At 38.5% G+C, this 27310-nt stretch overlaps 1 protein-coding gene across 1 annotated transcript; it reads left to right on the plus strand.

Moving 5' to 3' along the window:
• On the plus strand, window positions 1–26559 carry LOC145988488 (aldehyde dehydrogenase, mitochondrial). Its single transcript, XM_083123341.1, has 12 exons — window positions 1–223; window positions 1480–1584; window positions 3216–3317; window positions 6030–6195; window positions 8247–8437; window positions 11044–11157; window positions 12696–12798; window positions 13261–13445; window positions 20848–21012; window positions 22239–22396; window positions 23022–23096; window positions 26288–26559. The coding sequence occupies exons 1-12, from the start codon at window positions 188–190 to the stop codon at window positions 26358–26360; spliced, it is 1473 nt and encodes a 490-aa protein (XP_082979467.1). The 5' UTR covers window positions 1–187; the 3' UTR covers window positions 26361–26559.
• The last annotated feature ends 751 nt before the right edge of the window (window positions 26560–27310 follow it).

The raw sequence follows: 27310 nt of genomic DNA on the forward strand, positions 1-27310 counted from the left end.
TACACGCATGCGCTGTTTAAAGGTTCCTCAGTTCCAAGGTCTATCATGCAGACAGGTTATCGCACTGCATCTCCCCACTAACCGCGTGTGTCTGGTTTGGTGGGCGTGTCCTACTCCGGCAAAATCTGTAACCGTACATCACAAGAAGTCGGCGTGACATTTCCAAAGTAACAGTTTTGTTTTAGCAATGGGCGTAAGAAATCCTGAAATTAAATACACAAAGGTATGTACTACATTTCTTTTTCTTGCTCACTCTGTTTCACGTTTCCACGCGTTTCTTTCTGTGGATGCAGTTTTCATCATTTAAAAATGTCCCACGTCTATAATACGCACGTCGTACCTAAAATTTCTCCACTGAACCACGTTAACATATACACCGAATGAATGTATATTATGTTATAAACTTCTAACTCACGTTAAAGATGCAATGCTTAGCGGTAACCAGATTAAAGTTTAAGCACAGAAGTCAAACTGGAAACATACGTAATTATTAATTTGGTTGGTTGATTGGTGAACAGCGCTAATTTGTGGCAACGGGGCTAGCCGCGGGATTTGAACTTCCGTATTCCCGAATGCATGCTCGTCATTTAAACCACTCTTGTAACTCGCTCGCTTGTAATTACGGAAACTTCTTTTAGGTTACAGATTTTTATTTATATAATAAGATACCTTGGATTTTGATAGCATGCCTCTCTCTCACAATCCAAGATCTCGAAATTACGACGACCAAGCAGTCACCTGCAAAGATGGGTGAATTCAGAATTGCAGCATATTAAGACAATACTTGAACAAAACTGAAAATATCACAGGATATGAGAAACGAGTGGAAGATCTATAACTGTGTAGGCGGTTACTAAATTCCAAAACTAATAACAACAGGTAAACACTTGCACTCGCGAAGACTTGTAACCTTAAACCTTTACTATGTTCTAGAGGGGAAAATTCAGAATAGCTAAGCAAATGCTGCACCTGGCTGTCTATTGTCCTTTTTTGTAATGGAAGGATTACAGCTTCGATTCCTGGTGAGTGTGTTCAATCATTGGAACCCTAATTTAAGCTGAAGGTAAGGCAAAGGGGCCGTGCATATAGCACTGTGCCATGAAGGCACATTTAAGGGATGTGGGAGTAGGACTCCACACGTTCTCGATCTAGTCAATTTTGGAGGTGATGTGATCAGCACCATGCTCCGGCCGCCTTACCCCCCCCCCCGGTATCTATTGATTGGAGGCTGGGTGAGCCCCAGACCTACTTTATGCGGACAAGGCCAGAAAATTTCCAACCTAAGATCACCCACCCTGGGAATCAAACCAGAGTCTCCCCCATGGCAGTTAGGTGCCTGCCGACACGACCACTGTCACTCATTCATTGAAGTGTTTGTGCAATATTTGTTTTCATCACTTGGGATTTAAATTCAAAATAATTGTTTTAGGAAAAAAATATTTTACAGTTAAAATATGATGGAATCACCTTTCCTTGCAGCTATTCATCAACAATGAATTTGTGGCGGCATCTAGTGGGAAGACATTTCCTGCCATCAATCCTTGCACAGGTGGAAAGATAGCAGATGTGGCTGAAGGGGACAAGGTAGGTCTTTTTGACTGAAATTCGAACAGTGTTGTATTACATGAACCACAGGATTTTTTTGGGTAATTGTTTACTATCCTTCGGACACCTATAACTTCTTAGTTTCGTCAATTTTTGACTTTCGTACTTACCTATCTGTTTCGCGGAACATTCAGTGAATGGTTTTTTGGGGCTATCCATCCCAGAATCTGTGGGAAATTTAAACTAAAAAATTATTTTCGTTTGAAATTTTTGAGTCCGAATTTCCCACCAATTCTGGGCTCTGCTCCTGGGGTAATTGACCTACCGCCCCCAACCGCTAACGTGGCCCCGCCTCCGCTCTGCTCCAGCTCCCCGGCTTTCTCTATAGACTCTCTGTTAAAGGTATGTTAGAAATTGGCCGGAGTCACCTGCCCCCAAATGAGCCCCAAACTTTTAAATTTGAAGAAATCTGTTTCCAGGATACGGAAAACTTACCCGAATTTCACACAAAACACCTTCCCGATGTTAGACAATACTACAGGAACTTATTATGGTAAGTAGTTTCTTCTGTAGAAATGAAGAAATCTGTCCGAAGGATAGTAAACTAGTACTGGCACCTTCAACAATCCTTAGGAATGCAGAATACGTAAGTACCAATGTGAAAAATAAGAAAATAAGGGAATTGGAGACGTTTGGCGGTTACTGAAATTTTACCATATCATTTAGTTATTACAATTTGCATTAGGTTTGAAAATACAGGGTGTCTACAAATCATTGAAACTGTTTCATGATGTTACTGTACATGTATTATTGAACACATCACAAAGTAACTTTCCAGTTTTGTAGAGAAACTCAACAAGTTTTGTCGCACGTTAAAAGTTATGGGGCTTTTCTGTTCCCCGTGGCATCGTTGAGCATATTCGTGACTTTCCAAAACTCAATGCTTTTCGTGCAATCTGAAAATTAAGAGTTTACGGTCCCATTTTCTTCAGCGACCAACCATTACAGAATATGGGTATCTTGACGTGTTAGTAAATTGGCTCATGCCACAGTTGGGAGAAAGACAGTGAGAACTTTATCCACCAATTGGATAGTGTTCTGCCCCAGTTCCATCATGGTGCCCACGAACCATTGTGGAAATGATGATCAACAACTGCTGCCATTGCCTCGCACTCCCCTGACTTAACGCTGTGACTTTTTTGTGTGGGGTTATGTGAAGGATTTAGTGTTCACGCCTCCATTTAAAGTGATCTAGCAGAACTGCAGGCTCGTATCGTCAGTGTTTTTGATCGAATTGATATGGCCATGTTGCATTGCATTTGGGAAGAACTTGACTATAAAGTTTGTTTGCAGAATCACGAAGGGGGCATATCGAACACTTGTAATATGTCACAACACTTGTTGAGTTTCTCTACAAAACTGTCAAGTTACTTCACTATATGTTCAATAATACAAATACAGTAACATCATAAAACCACTTCAATCATTTATATACATCCTTCTTAAGTGTCAGTATAAAATCATGGTGAGAGGAATTCTTCTCCAAATTGCTTATAATTTTATTCAATGCACCAACACACACGTGGCCACAGCCATACGTAAGCTATTCTGTTTGTGTGTGTGTCGGGTAATTTGCCCTCAGCTCTTATCACATGAGTTTTCATTTCCAGGCTGATGTTGACAAAGCAGTGGCTGCAGCCAGAGACAGCTTCAAGCTGGGATCTGCATGGAGAACCATGGATGCTTCTGCTCGTGGTGGACTCATAACTAAAGTAGGGGCACAGCATTCATCACCATTCTTAGTTCTACTATCGTAATGACAGCTTTTAGTATTTTAATCATTCAGAACAACATATTTTTTTTTAGTTTTTCTTGTATGTACGCATTGCTTGCATTATAGAATTATTTTCTTGTAGTTTACGGTTATTACAAGCATAAGAAAACAGTTTTTCTTTGTGACGTTTCAGAAGAACACACGCTCCTTTCATCATTTATTTTCATTTTGACTAAAGATACAGTTATAACAATGGTTAGTAATTTTTTAAACAAAAAGAATCCGTTATATAATGGATGTTGTCAATGTTACATTGTTGTAATATAGCAACTTAACTGTGAAAAAAGCAGTCTGTTTTATTTTTATTTGCGATTTTTTAAAATTATGAATCCCAAATATCATCAGGTAATTCAAATTCATCATTGTTTTCACAAAGTCTCTTCATGTTTTCTGTTACATTAAATTTTAAAAATGGTGGCTTACTCCATTTGTGAAAAAGAAAACTCCATTCTGGATCTATGTTACCATTTTCATTATTTAATTTATTCCAGTGTTCTTCTGCAATGAACGAAGCTTCCCAGACATTCAACTCTGTGTTTCCCGTTAATCTTTTTAAAACCCTTCTCTTTTTAATCAAATGTTTCTCTTTGATGATATGAGTTGACCAAATCGTGTTCATGCCATCTTATTGCCATTTTCCTTGCTGTTTGTCCCACATAATCCTTTGAACATGAACAACTAATATTATATATTCCTGTGGTTTCCACATCTGGTAGAGAGTTTCTCATTTTGAATTCATTAAATGTACTTTTTTTTTCTTTTTTTTTAATGAAGGAAAATGCTGGAGATGATTCCGGATACTGGGTTTCCCATTGATAGACCATTACATGAGGTACATGAGGAATGTACATTTAATGAATTCAAAATGAGAAACTCTCTACCAGATGTGGAAACCACAGGAATATATAATATTAGTTGTTCATGTTCAAAGGATTATGTGGGACAAACAGCAAGGAAAATGGCAATAAGATGGCATGAACACGATTTGGACATTATAAATCTAAACCCAAGAACAGGTTTGTCAACTCATATCATCAAAGAGAAACATTTGATTAAAAAGAGAAGGGTTTTAAAAAGATTAACGGGAAACACAGAGTTGAATGTCTGGGAAGCTTCGTTCATTGCAGAAGAACACTGGAATAAATTAAATAATGAAAATGGTAACATAGATCCAGTATGGAGTTTTCTTTTTCACAAATGGAGTAAGCCACCATTTTTAAAATTTAATGTAACAGAAAACATCAAGAGACTTTGTGAAAACAATGATGAATTTGAATTACCTGATGATATTTGGGATTCATAATTTTAAAAAATCTCAAATAAAAATAAAACAGACTGCTTTTTTCACAGTTAAGTTGCTATATTACAACAATGTAACATTGACAACATCCATTATATAACGGATTCTTTTTGTTTAAAAAATTACTAACCATTGTTATAACTGTATCTTTAGTCAAAATGAAAATAAATGTCTGATGAAAGGAGCGTGTGTTCTCCTGAAACGTCACAAAGAAAAACTGTTTTCTTATGCTTGTAATAACCGTAAACTACAAGAAAATAACATATTTTTTTATTACAAAATGAATGTTGTAAAATATCTGAAAATGTGTAAGAAAAATTGATACTCTTTGCAAGAGAAATACAGTGTTTTAAAAGTTCTGCGGTATTCTACAATCTATAACTTTTAAAGTAATAAGTTTATTACAACGAAATATTGTTTGTTACACAGAGGAAACTTTAAAACTGAATGTTTTATGTGGTTTGGGTCATCGCCAGGTCTACAACTGGGCACCAATCATGTCCAAACACACTTGCAATGTTCGCTTGAATCCGAGAATTGCATTGTGACTGTGCTCGTCCGGAATGTTCTGAATCACATCAAGTATCTTGAACTTTAGGTTGGCATGATCTGTTGGTTTCTGTGCATACAGCTGGGTCTTGACATGTCCCCACCGCCAGTAACCACAAGGTGTGAGGTTTGGTGACCTTGTCTACGCCCAACCCATCTCTCCAAATTGACCACATTGTCACTCATTCTTGGCCTCCCTGATGACGCAGTGGTAGCATTGTTGCCTTTTAATCAAGGGGTCCCAGCTTCGATACCAGGTGGAGGCACATGGTACAGTAGTTCGGGTCCCACTTTGAACTGTAGGTCACAGTTCCAATTAGCCTTACTGTTCATAAAGTGGACTTAAAACAACAATTCAATCAATTAAGCTTTTCGTACCATTTCTGGATACTTGTCTCCACTGAAGGTGTTTTTCCAAATGTTGTTTGGAACCTTCTCCACACCAAAACACATGATTTTAACTCTGCAAGCCATAACATGCATGTGAGATTTCCTGCATCGACGCCATCTTGGAATCACATGATCACCTGCACACACATCATTCAGCCAAATTTCAAATTTTCCTCTGTGTAAGAAAACAAGATTTTGCTGTAATAAACATATTACTTTAAAATTATAGCTTCTTAGAAACCAGCAGGACTTTCAAAACACACTGTATGTATCATGTAAACTAAAATAGAAAATATTGCAGACATTGTCCTCCTCGGCTTTTATATGCCTCAGTTTCCCAATGTCTCCATAATCACATTGTTCTTTACTGAAGCTAAACATAGAACCTAAATTTTATTTTTTGCTTGTTAGCTTGCAAACCTTATAGACAGAGACATTGATTACATCGCTAGTGTAGAAACCCTGGACAATGGAAAGCCATACAATGATTCTGTGTTTGACATCAGATGTGCAATTGACACATTCCGTTACTACGCTGGGTGGCCCGACAAGATACAAGGAGCAACTATCCCTGTTGGTAAGTTTCCTGCATTAACAACTTACTTTATTGTAGTATTAAATGTGCATGCAATTGTTAAATTTGAGGGTTTTTGAGTTGAGATCAGGGCATCCTGTGACATTACTCCATCATTGTTTCATGAGTCTGTGACAAACTATTACTAATTTATTTCTATAGCTTAGTGGATGTATTTCACACCACAGATTATTATGTCATAAGTTAGGTATGTTAGGTGTGGAATATTGAATTGGGCCTTACAGAACAAACATAGGAATTTCCACAGGGTAAAATCTCCCTCATATCATATTCATTCTGTGGAAAGGTTAGGGCTACCAGATCGCTATAAGGGAAATGTAGGACATGCTGTCCCAAAATGTAGGACATTAAGTCAAAATGTAGGACACAAAACATTCTCAATAAATAATTAATATTTCTATAGAACACATTAGAAAGTAACTGAAAAATTACACTTTTCAGTTCTAAAAAATATTTTTTTATGAATTTCAAAACTTGCAATTATAATAAACAATGCAACTCTTACCACATACTTCTCAGAGTCAATTTTTCTCAAAATTTAAGGTTTAGTCAAAATATATTTGTTAGAGTGGACAGTCAAACTCTTTGAAATTATAGGGACCAGTACTAAACATTTTACAAACATTATGAAAAAATCATATCTATCATGAGTCTGTTGTGCTGATGGCAATGAAAGTACTCTCTCAACATTTGCATTATGACTTGCAATGGCAAACAAATATTCAGCAATTACCGTAATTTGAAATGGTTCCAGAAGTTTCATCTTGAGTAGTTTTTAGTTCAATAACAGGGTGTCTACCAAAATAACACATCAAGAATTCTTGACTTTTCTTGACCTTTTTTTCCGTTTTTATTAACATCTAATTATTCGACCCCTACTTAGATAAATTTGGAAATAAGTAATTAAGAAAATAAATATTAATTTAATGAACACCCCTTCCAAAGAGCCAGTTAAGATGAAAACTGATGCTATATTTAAGATTAGAATTAGACTAGCAAGGCTTTGGCATCTGGACTCAGAGCCAGTATACTCTTATGTGGGGCTTGTGATTGTCCCATCATCCATCTTATCTTACCACCATTCATCATCCTCGCGATTAGCCAAAGGGACAGAAAAAGTTAAGTAAAATAAACTAAATCAAACAATCAGTCTTTGTTATAGCAAAAATTCTTGACCACAAGAATAATTTATTGCCTTCTTGACCTACTTGTTGATTTTGTTACTTTTCCTTGATTTCCATGACTTTCTTGACTGGCAAACACCCTGATTAACTCTATACCCCTGCTTTACAATCAAATTATATTGAATAAGAATGGGAACAATCCTTGTTCCATCAGGCAAGAAATTTTGCACAGGCATTGAACAGTGACATCATCACAAATTGGTCCCAAAAATTTGTTGATTAATTGCTTCCATTTTCCCGTTTGTTTAATAACAGGACAAACTTTTTCCTTTTTGGGCAATGACTGAATCAAAATAAATTTCACTATTGAGTTTGGAAGTGCAGTCCACAGACTTGTAATTTGCATGTTTTTTTCTGTTAAGCATTTCCCTAAATATTATGCGACGCTCAAAATGTAGGACATTTATGATATTTTTCAAATTCCTCCTGGACGCCGGACATAAGGCTTAAATGTAGGACATGTCCAGGAAAAACCGGACGTCTGGTAGTCCTAGGAAAGGTGGCAATCAAGTGTACCAATCACCACCTAGGATTTCATACAGCTAAGCAATGTTATAGTGGACCAGAGGCAAAATGACCTGCATAAAACCGCATGACCTGTGCATCGGACTTGCACGTGGAGAGTAGGGATTGAGTTGATCAGGCATCCTTATGGCCCGATTGAGGGGAAGATTCACGAAGGCTTTTGGCTGAGGGTTCTTTTGTTTGTGATCCCACTACGGATAGTGACAGCATCAATAAAATGACAGAAAATCACTTTCTATCAAGCAGTTTTTCCCTTTCAGTTTGCTGACAATATAAAATCTTTTGATTTCATCTTATTAAACATAGTTCTTTTTCTATTTTTAGATGGAAATTTCCTCTCATTTACACGTCGTGAACCTGTTGGGGTGGTTGGCCAAATCATCCCGTGGAACTACCCTGTGCTGATGCTGGCGTGGAAGTGGGGGCCTGCCTTGGCAGCTGGTTGCCCTGTGATCTTGAAGCCAGCAGAGCAGACACCGCTCACGGCCCTCTACATAGCAGCTCTGGCAAAAGAGGTGAATTGGGAATAATTTCTTTCGAGAGAGATCTATTCATGTTTTGGGAATAAAAGATGTGGTTGATAATAGATGTAAGCAAGTCACTAACTTTTTCCACGAAACTTACTTGTAGAGGTTCTATTAATTTCAGTAGCCTCTGCCACCATCTGCTTGGGAACTCGTTGCTCACTGCTTCCGTTTCCTGTTGTTTCCTTGCATGCAACTAGGAGTGCTAGTGTAGCCAGTTTATCTGCTGTGTGCTGGTTTAAGCTATTGCAGTAGCGGGTGCCAAATGTGATGTGCCTGACCACTGTCAATGCTCAGATCATGTGGAAAGTGCATAATTGTGAGCATCTCTGATTTTGTTGTCAATCAGCATGTGCAATGTATGCTTAACTGAAACTTTTTCGATGTTATGTTTGTTGAACTTGAGGTGCTTTGCTGGTCAGGTGCATCACCTTTGGCTCTCGCTACTGCAACAACTTGGGGGGGAATTCACTGAAGCCCCTTGCTGTCTGAGTCCATGCACAGGTATAGGCATACCTAGTTTTTTCTGAAAATCCAGTCTGTCGTTCCATGCCTGACTAACAAAGAGTGCCTTTTTATAGTTTTATAGAATCTCAATTGTTGAAAAAAAAGATCTAATCGGAATAATTGAGAATTTGTAGTTTGAGATCATTAATTCAGCATATTTTAAGAACCCGGTCTCTGGCACCGTGAGCAACCATAGACTTAATTTTTCTCATGCGACCCACGAAGGTTTAAAATAGGACTGATCTGATATCAGCAATATATTGGTTTGAATTTAATTTTGACAATTAAAATCATTTAAGATGAGAGTGACGTTAGCTCTCGAAAGCTCTGAAACTTTTCCAGAATTGACCTGGTCGATAGCCTGAAAGAATTTATTCATCATTCGTCCCTACGAAAGCTTCAAGACTTACTTCAATTACAATCAGGTCAACAGACCCTGGTACTGTTACCATGGATATTGACTTGGTCCTAACTTCTTAACCCTTTCGAGGCGGAGTCTCCAGATGACAAAAGTAACTGAAGGACGGTTGGCGAATATTTCAGCAAACACACATCTTCGTAATAAATGTTCAATAAACAGGAAACCGAATAATAATAAAAATAAATTACTGAATCTTTTTGGCTTTAATCTCCAAGCATCCACCTCACATCTGCCGTCATCGCCGGGTAGACTCTGACGTCATTGTCATGTTGCCAGGCAGATTGTTAAAAGACACAACAAAAGCCCACGTGTTTTTCAAGGCTTTATAAGTTAAAGGGCTCAGTCTTTCAAGTCCTAAACAAGTGTAATTTCTATGCAGTAAATTTAGCTCTGGAAGGAAGAAAGGGATTAGAGCTTTGTTTGTCCTGTGTTTCCCACTTAGCAACAGGCAGGGAAGTGGGAGGGCAAGGGGAGGAAGTCTTCTGTATAGTGTTATTCGAGAGTGCTTTTCGCGGCATCTTTGCCGCACAGGTGGCTACGGTCTTCATGGGAGGGGAGAGGCGTGGGTGAAATGTAATACGCACTTGCAGGCAAGGAGTTTGGCTGCACAAATAATTCTCTTGTTTTCGGGCTATGAACGTGAGAAGAAAGAGTCTTTTATGATGGCTTCTCTTCGGCCAGGAGAAATTCGCGACTTGTTGGAGGATGGGTTTGACACGGGGGATGAAACAGAAGTTGAAGATATACAGGGTGGTTCAGAAGATGATATTCAGGGTGTACCAGAAGATGATAGAGAAGAACCAGAAGAGGAAGGGGGGAAGATGAAGAAGAATTAGTGATGAAATGATAAAATTGATGAATGGGAATTCACAAACAACCATGCTGTAGCGGGATTCAAACCTGGGACTCTTTGAGTTGCAGCGCTATTTGCTAACCACTCAGCCACAGAATCCGGATCTCCTTTATTATATAACTTGGGTGCAATCAGCAACTAGTGGCGATTTGTCGATGGGCAAATTTCTGATGGAGTTTCCAGTCAGTTGTGATAAATATTCTCCTTGACCTTGAGTTTTCTTTTTTTTTAAAAAAAAATTTACTATTTGTATTATAGTTTTGATACTATGTATTCGCCATTACATAACTTGGGGCAATCAGCGACAAGTGGTGGTTTGCCCAGATCGTTGAGTGCTACCGAATGCAAGCTAGCCAAACTTTGAAAAAAAAAAAAAAATTGAAATTCCACTGCCTGTTGCTTCCAAAAATGGGTACACATCGACACTTTTACCTTACTGAATGAAAGCCTTGGAAATTCTGAATAAAACGAGTCCTCATTGGCATTTATCGTGTTATTACAACTTTTTTAAAAAAACATTTTCCATGTTACATTTTGCTTAAAATGAGCCCCGTCTTTGAGGAATTTCATGCATGACGAATATTTCGTCATCCGCCTTGAAAGGGTTAATCAGTGCTAGAACACACAAGACATAGAATGATCCTATTAACTGCATTTGAAAGGTTTTTGTTTATTTCATTTGCTTTTTGCAACATGTTTTCGGTGTTTGAATGGACTAAATTGACAGGTGCTTGCTGTTAGACTGAGTCTTACATAAAGAATATCCCAAGTCACTTATTCTCTTTGTGAAGACGTAACTTCTTTTCCTCTTCCCAGGCTGGCTACCCTGCAGGGGTTGTGAATGTCATCCCAGGCTACGGCCCTACGGCTGGAGCTGCCATTGCATCACACCCTGGGATCGACAAAGTGGCATTCACTGGATCCACAGAGGTAAGGAACTATTCTTCCAAGCAAACTGTATTTGATTATTTGATGTATTTTTCATCTCTTAAGTTTGATAGCAGTGACGAAACAATGAAAGACTAAAGAAATGTGCAGCATCTATGCCCTAAAGCCCGACCGTCCAAGAACAAACTTCAGGAAACTCCAACTTTTCACCTACAGTTGTTGGAGTTTCAAGGATGAGGAAAGCGCTGTTGCTACATGTTTGATTTTTGTCCAGTCCTATACGATACCTTTTGCTGTCAACATTCACCCTTCGCTCGCATTACAGGCAGAGGCCTGGGAATCTGAGGCCCATTCGCTTGCTATGTGGCGGTAACCATTAGGCTTCACTGTGCTTGGCCTTGTTTAAGGGTGACACCCATTTTGAAAAAGACTCTAAACGAAAAATTTGGCAACGCAGAATAACACGAGAATATCCCCTCACCACGGCAACTGGAGCGTTTCGCCGAACATGCTTTAGCTGGTACTTGAACTTCACCTGAGAGAGTCTTCAAAGGAGTTTGAAAGTCTTTGCTGCGGCAAAATTTGTACTTTGAGTGTGAACTAGACTTTTTTGCAACTGGCTTATCCAATATATATATATAGAGCCTCAATCCCACCACTCATGGACATACATCCGTAATATAACAATGAATCTAAGAATGGAATAAAGGAAATGGGGCAACTACTCCACTTCTCTTTGCATCTGTTCCATTCCTTTTCTTATCCTTCACTGTTGATGAAAACAACCCACAAACTGGGAAACCACGAAGATCCTTCATTGAAATAAACTTTCAAATGTCATAAAAAAGACGTTCTAATTAAAGCAACAAAAACAAAGAGGTAAAAAAAAAAAGTAAAGTGTTCCCCTGTGCTTAGCACCACGCCATGAAGGTGTATAGGGGGTGTGGGGGTAACGCCTCACACTTTCTTGATCCCGTCGTGAGTGGGGGTGATGTGATCAGCACCACGCCCCTGACTGCCTTTACCCCCCAGGTTTTCCCAGGTACCCATGTTATTCGACGCTGGTTGGGTGCCGGAGGCTGCTTCCAACGTTAGAAAAGTTCCCGGATTTGAACCGGCCGGGGATCGAACCTGGGACCTTTAGCATGGTAGTCAGATGCGTTACCGACTGAGCCACCGCGGCCACCTTGTAGTTAATATTTTAACAATAAAAATCCACCTCCCCTCCTTGCATGTCTGAATTAATAAAAATTTGAAATGATAGTTTTCAATAATATCAATTACCAACATAGTACAATTCAAATGAAGAATAGTGAGTTGATCAACTTACATAACGATTGTTGATATTCAATTACCAGACGTTTTCTACATATTAACATCATTACACAATAATATGTGTGTCTTGAATAGAAACAGGACAGTGATTAAAAAGCAAATACTCTTCCAACTAAATTGGGATGTCTGGTAGTCTTATTATAAGTGAAGTAGTGAGTTTATGCTTAAGCCAATATGGCCTCAAGTTAAAAAATCTGGTCATATTACTTTGTCCTTTATTTCCATTGATGCAACATGTACTTCAGGTTGGCCATCTTGTGATGCAAGCAAGTGGGAAATCCAACTTGAAGAGGGTGTCCCTAGAGCTTGGAGGGAAGTCACCCTTGGTTGTATTCTCCGATGCAGACGGTAAGTTTAATATGCATGTTATGTAAGGAAAAGTAATTTATAGATCGTTACATATTCAGACTTGCAAAAATATCCTTGGTCATATTACAGGAGTAAAGGTAACCAATGGCGACAATCATACCACTTTCATGCCAAGCCCCTAGAAACTGTCACTTTCAATCACTCAAAACTTGCAATAAAGTAATTGTCAGTACTTTATCATTTCACTTTCTTAGTATCTTCATCTCTTCAAAGCAGAAAATGAATAAATTGCACGTTGCACTGTCTGATCAAAGCAATATGCCTAAGTACATTCAAGAATACCTGGTTGAGTTCTCTGGCATACAAATTATGCAGCTCGGTAACTACTGAATGTGGTTAAAACAGCATAAATTATATTCACTCTGCCACCCTGCACACAATTTAGCATTTTTCTTTATTTTTGGTAAAATATATATATATATATATATATATATTTTTCAGTGGAAGAAGCAGTTACCATAGCCCACGGAGCATTATTCAACAATCATGGACAAAACTGCTGTGCCGGGTCCAGGACTTTCGTGCAAGAGGGCATCTATGAAGAATTTGTGAAGAAAGCAAAAGCCACTGCTGAGAACAGGAAAGTGGGAGACCCATTTGAAGAGTCAACGCAGCAGGGACCACAGGTGGAACATTCTATCTTGCATGTCCTTTACATAGCCTTCAATTGTTCACAATTAGTTCAACTATTTGTGCAAGTATGAGGAATAACTGAAGAAAAAAAAATAATACAAAGACCGTAAATTCCAGTATTCATTAGGCGAACACAAACTGACAGACGCGAAATGATACTCCATACACTACTTCTTAACATAGTCTCTTTCCCGGTTCAGGCATTTATCCCAGCGCTACACGAGGTTCATGATGCCTGTTATAACCAGATAGGTTATACTACTTATTAGTGTTAGTGTCAATGGAGGACGGAGAAGAGATGGTTGTGCGAAATATTTCGTGGCGCGGACTTTGTTCATAAATAGTTATTTCTGTATGTGTAATCTTCTGTGTAAGTTAACTGTTACTTCTACGTGTGTTCAGTGCATTGATACATTAATTTTCTGTAACACAGACTGTCATTTCTTGTGACATTAGTGTTTTGCCTGTCCATGTGTGCTAGTATACTTTTGCCATTCACCTCTTACTCGCTGTTCCGAGGTGAGATATTCCGGTACGATTTGGTTCAATATTACATTCATTTGTACCTATATCTGGTCACACTGTCTCATGGAAATTGAGATCCTGTTGTTGAAGCCAAGCCCTTGCTTTGAGCTGCACATCCTCATCTGATTGAGACCAGAGTCCTCTGGAGATGTTTCTTCAGAGAACAAAAGAGATGGCAATTACTCGGAACGAGGTATGATAACTAAAATGGAACTTATTGCAATGACAAAGTTGTGCAGCTGCAAGAGCTTGGCCCCAACAACAGGACCTCAATTTAAATGAGACAGGCTTCATGAACCTTGTGAAGCTCTGGGATACATGCCTGAACCAGGGAGAAGACTATGTTGAGAATTAGTGTATGAAGTATAATTTCATGTGTGTAGGTTTGTATTCACCTAACAAATACCTACTAGAATTTACAGCCCCTTTCCCCTGTGGCGACCTTGAAGGGAAGTGCTTCCAAAAACAAATCATCTATGAGGGGCATGTGGGAAAAAAAAGGGCCGATTGGTTATTACAGAGAATAAAATCAAGCGAGAAAATTTTTATACAAGTGCATACCCTGGCTATTTTTCTACATAGTCACCATGACGCTCCAAGCATTTTTGGTACCGTGGAACAAGTTTACGTAGACCCTCTGCATAGAAATCTGCCGCCTGGGATCTCAGCCAGTCGAGAACTTCACTATCATCGAAACATTGCGAAGCAAGCCACTTTTTGAGGTGAAGGAACAGAAAGTAATCACTTGGGGCAAGATCGGGACTGTATGGTGGGTGATTAAAATGTTCCCATCAGAATTTTTGAATTGTCGCAACAGTATGGTCAGCTGTGTGTGGGCAGGCGTTGTCATGAATACGCAGAATTCCAGACCGTAACATTCCTCTTCGCCGGTTTTGGATAGCACATTGCAAATTAGACAGTGTTTGGCAATACACATCTGCTGTGGTTCATCCCGGTTCCACGAAATCAGCGAGGATTACACCTTTTTGGTCCCAAAACACGGTTGTCTGTTTTTGCGATGTGATGGTGTTTGTGAAAAGTACCACTTTTAAACATAAAGATATCCATAAATATACCTGGTCTTCTCCAGATGGTAAAACTCATAATCAGATAGATCATATTCTCATTGATAAGAGAAGGCATACTAGTATAACTGACGTTCGTACACATAGAGGTGCTGACTGTGCCAGTGACCATTATTTAGTAATTGCTAAATTAAGAGAAAGACTCACAGTGATAAATCATAAGCAACAAAATCTAAAAGTTCTAAAATTTGATACAGGAAAGTTTACTGATGAAAGAATTAAGAAAGATTACCAAATTAAACTGTCAAATAGATTTGATGTTTTGCAGGATTTAAATGATGATGAAAATATAAATGAAACAGACGTAAATAAGAATTGGGAGCACATACGTAATGCAATAGAATCAGCAGCTAAAGAAAGTATAGGATACCATAAACCGAGAAAAAGTAAGCCATGGTTTGATAATGAATGTCATAATCTAATAGAAATAAGAAATCAGGCTAGACTTAGGTGGTTAAATAACTCTGATGATACAAATCTAAACAATTATAATAGAATAAAGCGAGAAGTTAACCGCACGTTTAGAAGTAAAAAAAAGAGATTACTTGAAAAGCCAAAATTAACGAAATTGAAACAAGCAGCAAAAATAAAAATATCAGAGATTTATATAAAGGTGTAAATGAGTTTAGAAAGGGGTGGCAACCTAAAGTAAACTTGATAAAAGATAAAGACGGTGATTTTCTAGCTGACCCAAGCGGTATTCTAAATAGATGGAAGAACTACTTTAATGACCTTTTAAATGTCCATGTAGGAGATAAATCAGAAGTGAATGAAGTACACACAGCAGAACCTTTAGTTCCAGAACCTAACTTGACTGAAGTTAAAGATGCTATTAAAAGGCTAAAGAATAACAAAGCACCGGGCATTGATTTAATACCAGCTGAGTGAATTAAATATGGTGGAAATTCGTTAATATGTCAAATTCATAAATTAATTTGTTTAATATGGAATAAAGAAGAAATCCCTCAACAGTGGAAAGAATCAATAATTGTTCCTGTGTTTAAAAAAGGTGATAAAATGAACTGCAATAATTACCGTGGAATTTCTCTACTCTCAACAACATATAAAATATTATCTAACATTCTTTTAACAAGACTAACCCCATATGCTAATGAAATTATAGGTGATTATCAATGTGGATTTAAACGTAACAGATCAACTACAGATCAAATTTTTCACATCAGACAGACACTTGAAAAAAAGTGGGAATATAATCAAAATGTCCATCAGCTATTCATTGATTTCAAAAAAGCACATGATTCAGTCAAAAGAGATAAACTATATAATATATTAGTTGAGTTTGGAATACCTAAGAAGCTTGTTAGTATGATAAAAATGTGCACCAGTGAAACAGAAAGTAAAATTCGTGTGGGTATTAATATGTCTGACAAATTTACAATTCATGATGGGTTAAAACAAGGAGATGCATTATCTCCATTGCTCTTTAATTTTGCCTTAGAATATGCTGTTAGGAAGGTAAAAGAAACTAAAGAAGGACTAAAATTAAATGGTGTGACTCAGTTGTTAGCATATGCAGATGATGTAGACTTACTGGGGGATGATGTGAATACAATTGAGAATAATGCTAAAATATTTTTCAAAACTGCTAAAGAGATAGGTTTGGAAGTTAACGAAGAGAGAACTAAATATATGCTTACAGGCCGAAACCAAGTGTTAGGTAATAATCAAAATCTAATTATTGATAACAACTCGTTTGAACCAGTTTCCAAATTCAAATACTTAGGAGTAATATTAACAAATGAAAATTATATTAAAGAGGAAATAAAAAGTAGGCTTAATTCAGGAAATGCATGTTACTTCTCTCTTCATAAACTTTTGTCTTCTCGTTTAATATCTAAGAAACTAAAAATTAAAATATACAAAACAGTAATTTTACCTATAGTATTATATGGATGTGAAACTTGGTCCCTTACATTGAAAGAGGAACATAAATTGAGAGTATTTGAAAATAAGATCCTTAGGAAAATATTTGGACCTAAAAGGGATGAGGAGACAGGTGAGTGGAGAAGGTTACATAATTTAGAACTACATAATTTGTATTCGTGTCCAGATATTATTAGAATAATTAAATCAAGAAGACTTAGGTGGGCAGGCCATGTGGCACGAATGGGAGAGGAAAGAGGAGTTCACAGGATTCTTGTTGGGAAACCTGATGGTAAGAGACCTGTAGGAAGGCCAAGACGAAGATTGAGGGATAACGTTGAGATGGACCTAAGGGAAATCGGTAGGGATGGAAAAGAGTATATAGAACTTGCTCAAGATAGGGAAAGATGGAAGTCCTGTGTTGCTGCAGCCATGAACCTTCGGGTTTAAGAAGGCTAGGGAGTTAGTTAGATGGTGTTTGCTTGAATTTCTTCGGTTTCGGTGAACCGGAGTGACACCATTGCATGGATTGCTGCTTTGACTCACCAGTGATGCATGATATCCAGGTTTTGTCTCCAGTCACTATGTGAGAAAACAAGTCATCCCCGTCCCTCTCCCAGCGGGCCAAAAAATCACGTGCTGATTTCATTCTTTCATCTTTGTGTGTTGTTTGTCAACATTTTTGGCACCCACCTCACACAGAGTTTGCGATAACCCAGATTGTCCATTACAATTCGGTGCAATGTTTTATCAGACACTTCAGGAAACTCCTTGCCTAGATCAGAAATGGTAAAACTGCGATTGGATCAAACTTTCTCATCAGCACGTTGCACAACGTCGTCCGTCTGAACACTAGGCTCCGCTCGTCATCATGAACATTTGAATGTACTTTCCGAAAAGCACAGCACCATTATCTTAGCTTTCCTTCGCTCATTACTGTTGGTCCGTAAATGGCACACAATTTCCGATGAATGTCAGCTGCACTCAGTCCTTTTGCGTTGAGAAATCTAATCACCGACCTCACCTCGCATTTGGCGGGATTTTCTATTACAGCAGACATTTCAACTTCCTGCTACTCGCACGTACGCACCTCCACACTGAGAAATATACAGATGGGGGACAAAATAATACGAACACCTGTGAATGTAGAGAAAATCTTTATTAATAGGGGGTTGGACAACCCTGTGACTGAAGTACACTTTGAATGCGACGTGGGATAGACGCATAGAGGTCACGCACAATGTTTAAGGGAATATGGAGCCATTCTTCCTCCAGAGCAGTCTCCAATTCCGAAAGTGTGGCTGGAGGCGGACTTCGAGCACGAAGTTTGGACTCCAAATATCCCCACAAATGTTCTATAATGTTCAGGTCAGGAGACTGTGGGGGCCATTCAAGATGTCCTACTTCATCGTCATGTTCTTCAAACCATGTTTGGACAGACCCAGCAGTGTGGATAGGAGCCTTGTCGTCTTGAAAAAGCAGTCGGTCCCCAGGAAATAAAGTCTGGACAAAAGGATGGAGATGATCCCCCAGAATGCTGCGATAGTGACTGGCATTGATCTTCCCATGCAGAAAAACAAGTGGTCCCACACCATGCCAAGATATCGCGCCCCATACCATAATGGACCCACCTCCATGCTTCACAGTCGGCAAGAGGCAGTCAGGATGAAATGCATCTCGAGGCGTTCTCCACACATAAACATGCCCCGTGGTCTGAAATAACGTGAATGTTGATTCATCAGACCAGATGACTTGTTGCCACTGCTGTGGGGACCAACTTCTGTGAGCTCTGCACCATTGGCGTCGCTTGACAGCATTACGTGATGTCACCAATGGCTTACGAAATGCCACTCGGCCATGAATGTTTGCAGCATGGAGTTCCCTTTTGACAGTTTTGGTTGAAATGGGGTCCTGGAGATGCCTGTTCATTTCAGATGTTATCTCGGATAACGATTGCTTGTGCTTTCGGGCCACTATGCGCTTCAACACCCTCCTATCCCGAGCAGCAAGCTTTGTCTTTCGTCGACTGTTGTGCTTTGAAGATGCCATCTTACCTTGTGTTGTGTACGCTGTCATAACGGCTGATACTGTGCTCCTTGCACACCCAACAAGCTTTGAGGTTTCAGTCATCGTGGCTCCAGCTGAACGTGCTCCAACAATTATGCCTCTTTGGAACTCTGTCAGGTCTGACATTGCAGTGTCTCTTGCGAGCGTATGATAGACGATTGCACCACCAATGACTGCTGTTGGCAAACTAATACCTTCCCCTTCACAGCCACTAGGTGGCAGACTTCAGTGCCAGGTGGTGCTGCTGTACTGCCGGTGTGAAATGTGGCATACTTTTTCACAGGTGTTCGTATTATTTTGTCCCCTATCTGTACCTCTGTTGTAGGCACAGAATACTAAAGCATGCTTCCGTGCACGCCAGCTTTGTCAGTGTTACTAGTTTCAAGTAAAAAATTATCGGCCCTTTTTTTTTTGACATGTGCCTCGTATACTAGGTGTGGCTAGAAAAAAAAACTGATTGATGTTGCTGTTAACAAATGGCAAGCATGTCAAGGTCAAGCGGTGCATGAATGTATAACGTGATATCCTGCCTATCGACTGTGTGATTTCCCAGGGTGCGCGGTGCTCAGTTTCGCTGTAGCTTGTCGACGAAGTGAACCGTACATCTGTGCTCCGTCGGAAAAATGTTAAGTGTGAAAGTGGAACAGCATATCAATGTGAAGTTTCTTATGAAACTCGGAAAATCCACCACAGAAACTTATGGTTAGTTGAAGGAAGTATACGGAGATGAGTGTTTATCATGCACGCAAGTGTTTGAGTGGTTTCAAAGGTTTAAAGAGGGATGAGAAGTAATTGATGACGACTCTCGTCCTGGACAGCCTTGCACGTCGAAAACAGAATCAAACATTGCAAATGTCAGTGAATTGATTTGAGAAGATAGTCACTTGAGTATTCGAGCTATTGCTAAACAACGAACATTATTACATAACGGTTCTGATGACCCTTCGTGAGCAAGTAAGAAGACGTCGACCTGATTTGTGGAAAAGCAAGTCATGGATTCTTCATCAGGACAATGCTCCTGTCCATACGGCATTGTCAGTCAAGGCTTTTTTGGCCAAGCATGGAATCCCAGTGTTAGAACATCCACGCTATTCGCCAGGTATCACTCCGTGCGACTTTTTTTATTCCCAAAGGTCATATCAGCATTGAAAAAACCAGATTTACGACCGTAAAACCTGTGAAAACAAAAGTGACGGAAGTCATGAACATGGTTTCAGAAAATGATTTCCAGCACTGCTTCCAGAAATTGAAGATTCGTATGGAGCGGTGTATCGATAGTTCAGGGGAGTACTTTGAAGGGGATAATGTTCATATTGTACAAAATTACCAATAAAAGATTTTGTAGCAACAGTCCGGTTTTTTCTAGCCACACCTCGTATATAGATTAAACCACAAATTTGTTTCATCGTGAATAATGTAAAAAGTAACTATAAAATGACGGCAAAGAAAGCAATCTCTATATATAGACTCTGCTCCAAATTGAAAAATGCAGGAAAACACTCATTACAAAAACAATATTTTTGAGGAACCAACAATGCATCAACAATGGATTGTTTGCCCATTTAGACTAATAAAAGCACAAAAAAGGGGTGTATATAAAAATTACTTGTCGCAATACAGTAACGTTTAATTGTGAAATACCGTCTATATATAGATGCTCCGAAGAAAGAAAAAAAAAAAGACCACTTTTAGTTACATATATGTAGATCCGCCACAGGTAATGAAAACTTGAAAGTTTTCTTTTCTCTCACTAACCAATTATCAATTTTAAGGTTATATATGTGTGGCCCTAAATGGTGACTGTTTCCCAGTTAACAGCCAGTTCTGCTTCCAGATTGATGACGAGCAGTTGAAGAAGATTCTCAAGTATGTTGAGTCTGGGAAGGCAGAAGGAGCCAAGCTGGAATGTGGGGGAAACCGGATTGGCGACAAAGGCTACTTTGTGCAACCAACTGTGTTCTCTGGAGTTCAGGACAACATGAAAATTGCCCGTGAGGAGGTCAGCATTCATATTTATATTTTATTATTCGTTAAAAATCATTCTATGCCTTCAGTTATCAGAGGATTGCATTTAAACAATTACAAACTTGGACTGTGTAACCACAAGGAAAATTGTTCCTACAATTTCATGTAAATCACATGATTGATTGATTTGCTTCATTTTACTTCACTTTTTTTTGCCACTTTTTGGCTAATTTGCAAAGATGGGGATGAGTGATGATATAATGAATGGACACTCGCAAACATCCATACCCAGGCCAGGAATCAAAGCTGGGACCCCTGGTGCCTTAGCACGATGTGCTAACCACTCTGCCACAGGGGCCGGCTGTAAACATAAGTAGGAGCAAGATGTCTTTGCAACAAGACTAGAACACAAATATAACTTGAGATGTTCTTTATCCCCAACATGATCCAGGAATACAAAAAACCAATAGAGAACTTCAACGCAAGAAATTACTGTTGTATGAAATTGGCCCTTTAGGTTGTAATTTTATTCTGTCAGAGAATACAAGTTGAACTCCATTCAGCCACTGATCACTTGCAAAGAACAACAAGAAATTAAATTTTATCAACCACAAAACTTAATTGAGCATCTTCATCTGAAGCATTCTTACTATCACGAGTTCAACAAGCTATTAATAGGGGCATGCATATTTAGTTTTTAACGAAAACACTAAATGTGAAATAACAAATTGTAGTGCTAATTTTTCATGTTTTTGAAAGGTGTGCAGTATATTATGCTACCACATTTTGTCATGAAATGATGCAAATAAACTCTGGAACACAAAATTTAGGGTTTATTTACTCTAGCTGAGGTCTGAATTATCCTGCGGTTATGCAAATCAGGGAAAATTGATTAATTCTGCTGTAAATAATTGAGACTCAAAAATGGACTCCTTTTCACAGGAATTAACTCAATACTCTGCTAACTATATAGATGTGCTATTAGAAGTGAATGTTAATTTTGTGTAATAAGTATAGTTTTTAAATCAAATTTAGATTTTTATTCACCATTTTAACACCGAAATGCCATTTTATATACCGCTTGCGATCCTGAAATATGTGATGTCTTTGTACTGAAATCTTTATCTTTTATTCACCATAAACATGTGGCTCTAGGTATTAACTTTGTGGCATTAGCGAATTGATCTGCTAATTTCCTGCATTTTTACTTCCTTCATGATAGGTGTGGTTCATTACACTGATGCCATTTTTGCTTTCCAGATCTTTGGACCAGTCCAGACCATCATCAAGTTCAAAACTTTGGAGGAAGTTATCGAGAGGGCAAATGCAACAAGTTACGGCTTGGCAGCTGGCATCATAACCAACGACCTAAACAAAGCCCTTACATTTGCCCAATCTGTTCAGGCAGGCTCTGTTTGGTAAGTTTGAAATGGTAGAGTTCGGGGTAAAAAAGGTAAAGTTCTCAATGCCATGAAGGTACATTTAGGGGATGTGGGGGGTAGGGTCCTACACATAATCGATCTCTGCCATCTTGGAGGTGATGTGACCAGCACCACACACTGGCTGCCTTTACCTCCCAGGTACCCATTGATTTGAGGCTGCGTGAACCTCAGAGCCACTTCTTGCGGGGACAAGGACAGAAAAATACCGACCTTATATCACTCACCCTGGGAATCGAACCCGGGTCTATAACATGTATGTTACAGACATATATTTGTGTGTAATATTTTCAACTGTTTTTGCAAAGAGCAAATAACTATACTGAACTTACTTAATAGCATTGCCAATATTTAGAAGGAGCTTTTGTAGTCCATTTTTCATGTTCAAGTATAAAATTCGTGTAGGTTCCATATTTAATTCCCACAATTTAAGAAATTTGCATTCACTATACATAATATTTGTGTACTTTTACTGTAATATGTAAACAGTTACGTTTTACCACACTGGTATAATCCATGAGAGACATTCCACCACATTTTTCACATATGTTAACACAAAACCTTATGGACCAGCATTGTACAATTATCTTTTTTTCAATTTCAGGGTCAACTGCTATGATGCTGTGGTTCCCCAGGCACCCTTTGGAGGATTCAAAATGTCCGGACAAGGCAGAGAATTGTATGTATTGTCAATATGCATCCTTGTACAAGGGTCACTATTTATATTTTGAGCCTAACAATGAAAAAACAGGAATTTGGCATTGAAAACTGCTTTATTGTTTTTCGAAGTATTCTCCTTTATGGTCAATACATTTTTGCATTCGTTCGAACCATTTGTCAAAGCAGTTTTTCCAATCTTCTTCAGACACCTCCATAATGTGGTTTTTGAACGCATCAACGGCGTCTTCCGCTGACGAAAATCATTGTCCACGCAATTTATTCTTGACATTCGGGAACAAGAAGAAGTCATTGGGTGCCAAATCAGGACTGTACGGCGGATGACCCATCAATTCGATTTTTTGACTGTTCATAAAGTCGGTTCTTAGACGAGATGTGCGACAGCTGGCATTGTCTTGATGAAGAATGATCCGACGGCGTTTGTTTGTTTTCCATATTTGACCGAATACTTCTGGCAAACAAATTGTTGTGTACCATTCAGAGTTGACAGTTCTACGTTCCTCTAAAGTCACAGTTGCCACATCACCAGTTTTCCCGAAAAAACAGGCGACCATTTGTTTCGATGTGCTTCGAGCGCGAACAACTTTTGTTGGATTGGGTTCATCTTGAAACACCCATACAGTCGACTGCTGTTTACGTTCCGGCTCATATGCATATATCCATGATTCGTCACCTGTTACAATCTTATATACGTCTTTTTGAGTTTTTGTCAAATTGTGTGGGATCCAACGAGAACATACCTTTCTCACAGCTAAATCATCATGTAATATTTTATATATGCTGGTGGAACTAATGCCTATGGTAGCCTCAATCTCACACTGTGTCACATGACGATCTTGCAGTATTAGGTTTTGCACAGCATCAATGTTTTCTTGAACAACAACTGATTTTGGACGACCTTCGCGAATCTAGTCGGTGAGCCAATGGCGGCCACGATTAAATTTGTTATACCAAAGGATGGGGCTTCATCGCCAAATGTGGAAGTAAGTTGATCGATGCACTCTTGTCTTGATAATCCACGTCGAAAATCGTAAAAAATTATCGCACGAAAATGTTCACGAGTTAATTCCATTTTATTGCGCGCAATCTCCAAGGCAACCTAAACAACACAAATGAAGCTATTGACAAAACATTTGAAGTACGTTATGGTCAATAATGCCAGACGATTCCGTGCAAACGTCAAATCGTGCCTAACTTCAATCAGTGTTGCCAAGGCTCAAAATATAAATAGTGACCCTCGTAAAGAGTACACTATATAACCAAAAGTCACCAGCCAGGTAACTAATAAGATGTCGCATCTCCCTTCATTATTATTACAGCATTTCCACTATGTTCTGGAATATTGCTGGTGGATTTTTTTCCCATTCATCTTGTAGCGTTGTGAATAGTGGTTTTCAGTCGAGTGGGTCTGACAGGCAACCGACGCTCCAGTTCATCCCAAAGATGTTCTGTGTGGTTCAAGTCAGGCCTTCGAGCAGGCAGCTAATCACATCCACCTGATTGTCCTCAAACCACGACGCAATGAACCCTGCTTTATGGACAGGAGCATTATCATGTTGATAGAGAAAAGGGCCCATTTCTAACTGTTGCCAGTGTGGGCAGCATGCTATTGTCTGCAATGTCCTCATAAACACCACTGTTCATGATGCCACTGACCAACATTAATGGCCCAAGCCCAAACCAGGAAAAACAGCACCAGACCATGACACTACTGTCATGTTCACTTGGGTGTCCGGTGACTTTTGACTGTATAGTGTATACATTAAGGGAAATGTGTAGGATAAGTTCAAAGGTTAACATATAGGAATAAAGCTATAGCTGGAGCAAAATTTGGAAGTATCCGTTCAAATTTAATGACACATATTTCTCCATGACCAGTCAGCTTTTGGGGAGCACAAAAGACAGCATCACACTTTCCCAGAACATAAATATCTTCTAAAGTATACACAATAATTTCCTTGATTCCAAAATTAAATGATTGCTAATTATAACATTTTGATTATCCCATAAATGAACCTTTCACTATGGAACTGCAATATAGTGATTTGTAAATGTTAATATATAATATTGTAAACTATTTTTAATTGTTACAATGTTCAAGGATCTGCATCATTTGAACCCTAAAAAAATATTGTTTTAATAAATAAGTTGGATGCAATAACACTTAAGAGTTCAAAAAAATCTTATTACAATGATGTTTTCTGAATTATAAAGAAGTTAGGGAACAGGGTAATGGAATTATAATTCCTGTCCATGCATATGAATAAAACTATCATAAGTGTTTCTATTGCAGCAAACATAGGCAAGACAGCATCTTGTCACAATAGGCCCCTTAACACATTAAGTATGGCGGATCAATATGTAAACTCTCTAAAAATGGTATTTTTTCCAGAGCATCTACATACAGACTGTATTTCAAAATTAATGGTGTATTGCAAGAAGTCATTTGTAGAGAACTTTTTTGTGCATTTATTAGTCTATCTGGGCAAACAATCCATTGTTGATGCTTTGTCGGTTCTTGAAATTAATTATATATATATATATATATAATGTATTAAAAAAAGGAGGGCCAAAAGGACTAAATAACAAGCAAAGGAGGAGAAAGAAAACACTCACCACACAGTGGAAGAAATTCGAATTTTCGCACCCCCTTAAGCTTGCATCTTCAGTGTTAGGAGAAAGACTGAACCGGACATATATTTTGTACTAATTAGTGTTGTTTCCTGGTTTTACAATTTGTGGCAGTCTATATATAGACTGCTTTCCCAACTTCATTATGCGCCAAGTTTTTTATAGTTATTATTTACAACAAAACGAATTTGCAGCTGATCTATATATAGATGTTTTATTTTTGGGAGCACTTCCCTTCAGTGTCGCCACAGCGAAGGGGTTAATATCCACCATAATTCATGATATTATTACTATAGCTTCATTGTTGTATTTTGCTAATATCTTCTATGCTGTGCAACCCACCACCAACCTGGGCCTCCCCAATGGCACAGTGGTAACGTTGTTGCCTTGTAATCAAGGGGTCCCAGGTTCAATACCCGGTGGAGGCACATATTGGTTCGGTTCCCACTTTAAACTGTAGGTCCAGTCACGATTAACCTTACTGTGCATAAAGTAGACTTAAAAACTCAAACCAAACCAACACCAACCTAGTCTCTATCTCATTGTTTTTCTTTCTTTCAGAGGAGAAGATTCGCTTCACGAATATCTTGAAACCAAAACTGTAACAATTCAAATCCCACAGAAGAACTCTTAGTTCATCAACTGATCCTGCATGGAAAAGCTGGGGACTGCAAGACATTGGCCTTTTGCTCAGAAAACAAAATCAATCAAGTCACTATGAGCATTTTTTTACAAATGTTTCTTTATCAAATTGTTTTTCATTTTGATAATTGCAAAAATATAAATAAATTGTACATTTAATTTCTTCTCTTTAATAAATTTCCTTGGAAGGATGGACAAATGGAGATCAATGAACTAAAGGAAGGCCATTCCACATCACAAGAACAGTTGTAGAATTCTCCCACTACACATAACTCTTTTCTCTGCAACCCTTCAAAACCTGTGTAAAGGATGTTTCAGTGCATGTACTTCTTTCAAAGGGTCACTTCATTGGGATGGTTTGCTTTTAAGCATCAAAGTTTTTTTTATTATAATTATTCAGGCTACCTTTGGCACCTTTTTCCCATTTCTGTTTTCTTGCAATCGTGAATAATGCTAGCTTCATAAATAGTTCAAAATCTGCATACTTACAAAAAGAAAGTAAACTTCAACGTATCTTGAAGAGGGTAATTCAAAATGAATGGTGCAATTTTACAGTTATTATGATGTTACTATTTATGATACAAGGCATCGATACAAAGCACAGCAAGTCGTCGTCAATGGTTTCAAAGGCAATAACAATTCGCAGTTGAAACTGTGCGAAATCTTTCTGAAGGGTGAAACATGTGTATTACTCCCGAAAAGCATGCGGAAATGTCTTTGCACCATTGTGATTGAACCAGTTCTTGATAGCTCCAACACACAATATGCCTTCTACTGGTCATTAGCCATTTTGCGACAGTGGCGATCCTGGTGGAGCATCAAAAAAAACACTATGGAAGTGAAATGGTCATTTCCCATGATTTTTCATTTTGTAACTGAAAGTTTTGTGACACAGTTCTGGCAGAATTTGAACAGCCATGACGTCATTTGCTCTTGATCGGC

This window comes from Lepisma saccharinum, chromosome 6, assembly GCF_977018435.1.
Source record: "Lepisma saccharinum chromosome 6, izLepSacc3.1, whole genome shotgun sequence".
NCBI lineage: Eukaryota > Metazoa > Arthropoda > Insecta > Zygentoma > Lepismatidae > Lepisma > Lepisma saccharinum.

Coding starts and splice junctions, on each gene's coding strand:
- LOC145988488 (XM_083123341.1), top strand. CDS start 188: ATGGGCGTAAGAAATCCTGAAATTAAATACACAAAG. Junction 3,318..6,029: donor GTGGTGGACTCATAACTAAA/GTAGGGGCACAG, acceptor TTTGCTTGTTAG/CTTGCAAACCTTATAGACAG. Junction 22,397..23,021: donor GTTCAGGCAGGCTCTGTTTG/GTAAGTTTGAAA, acceptor TTTCAATTTCAG/GGTCAACTGCTATGATGCTG.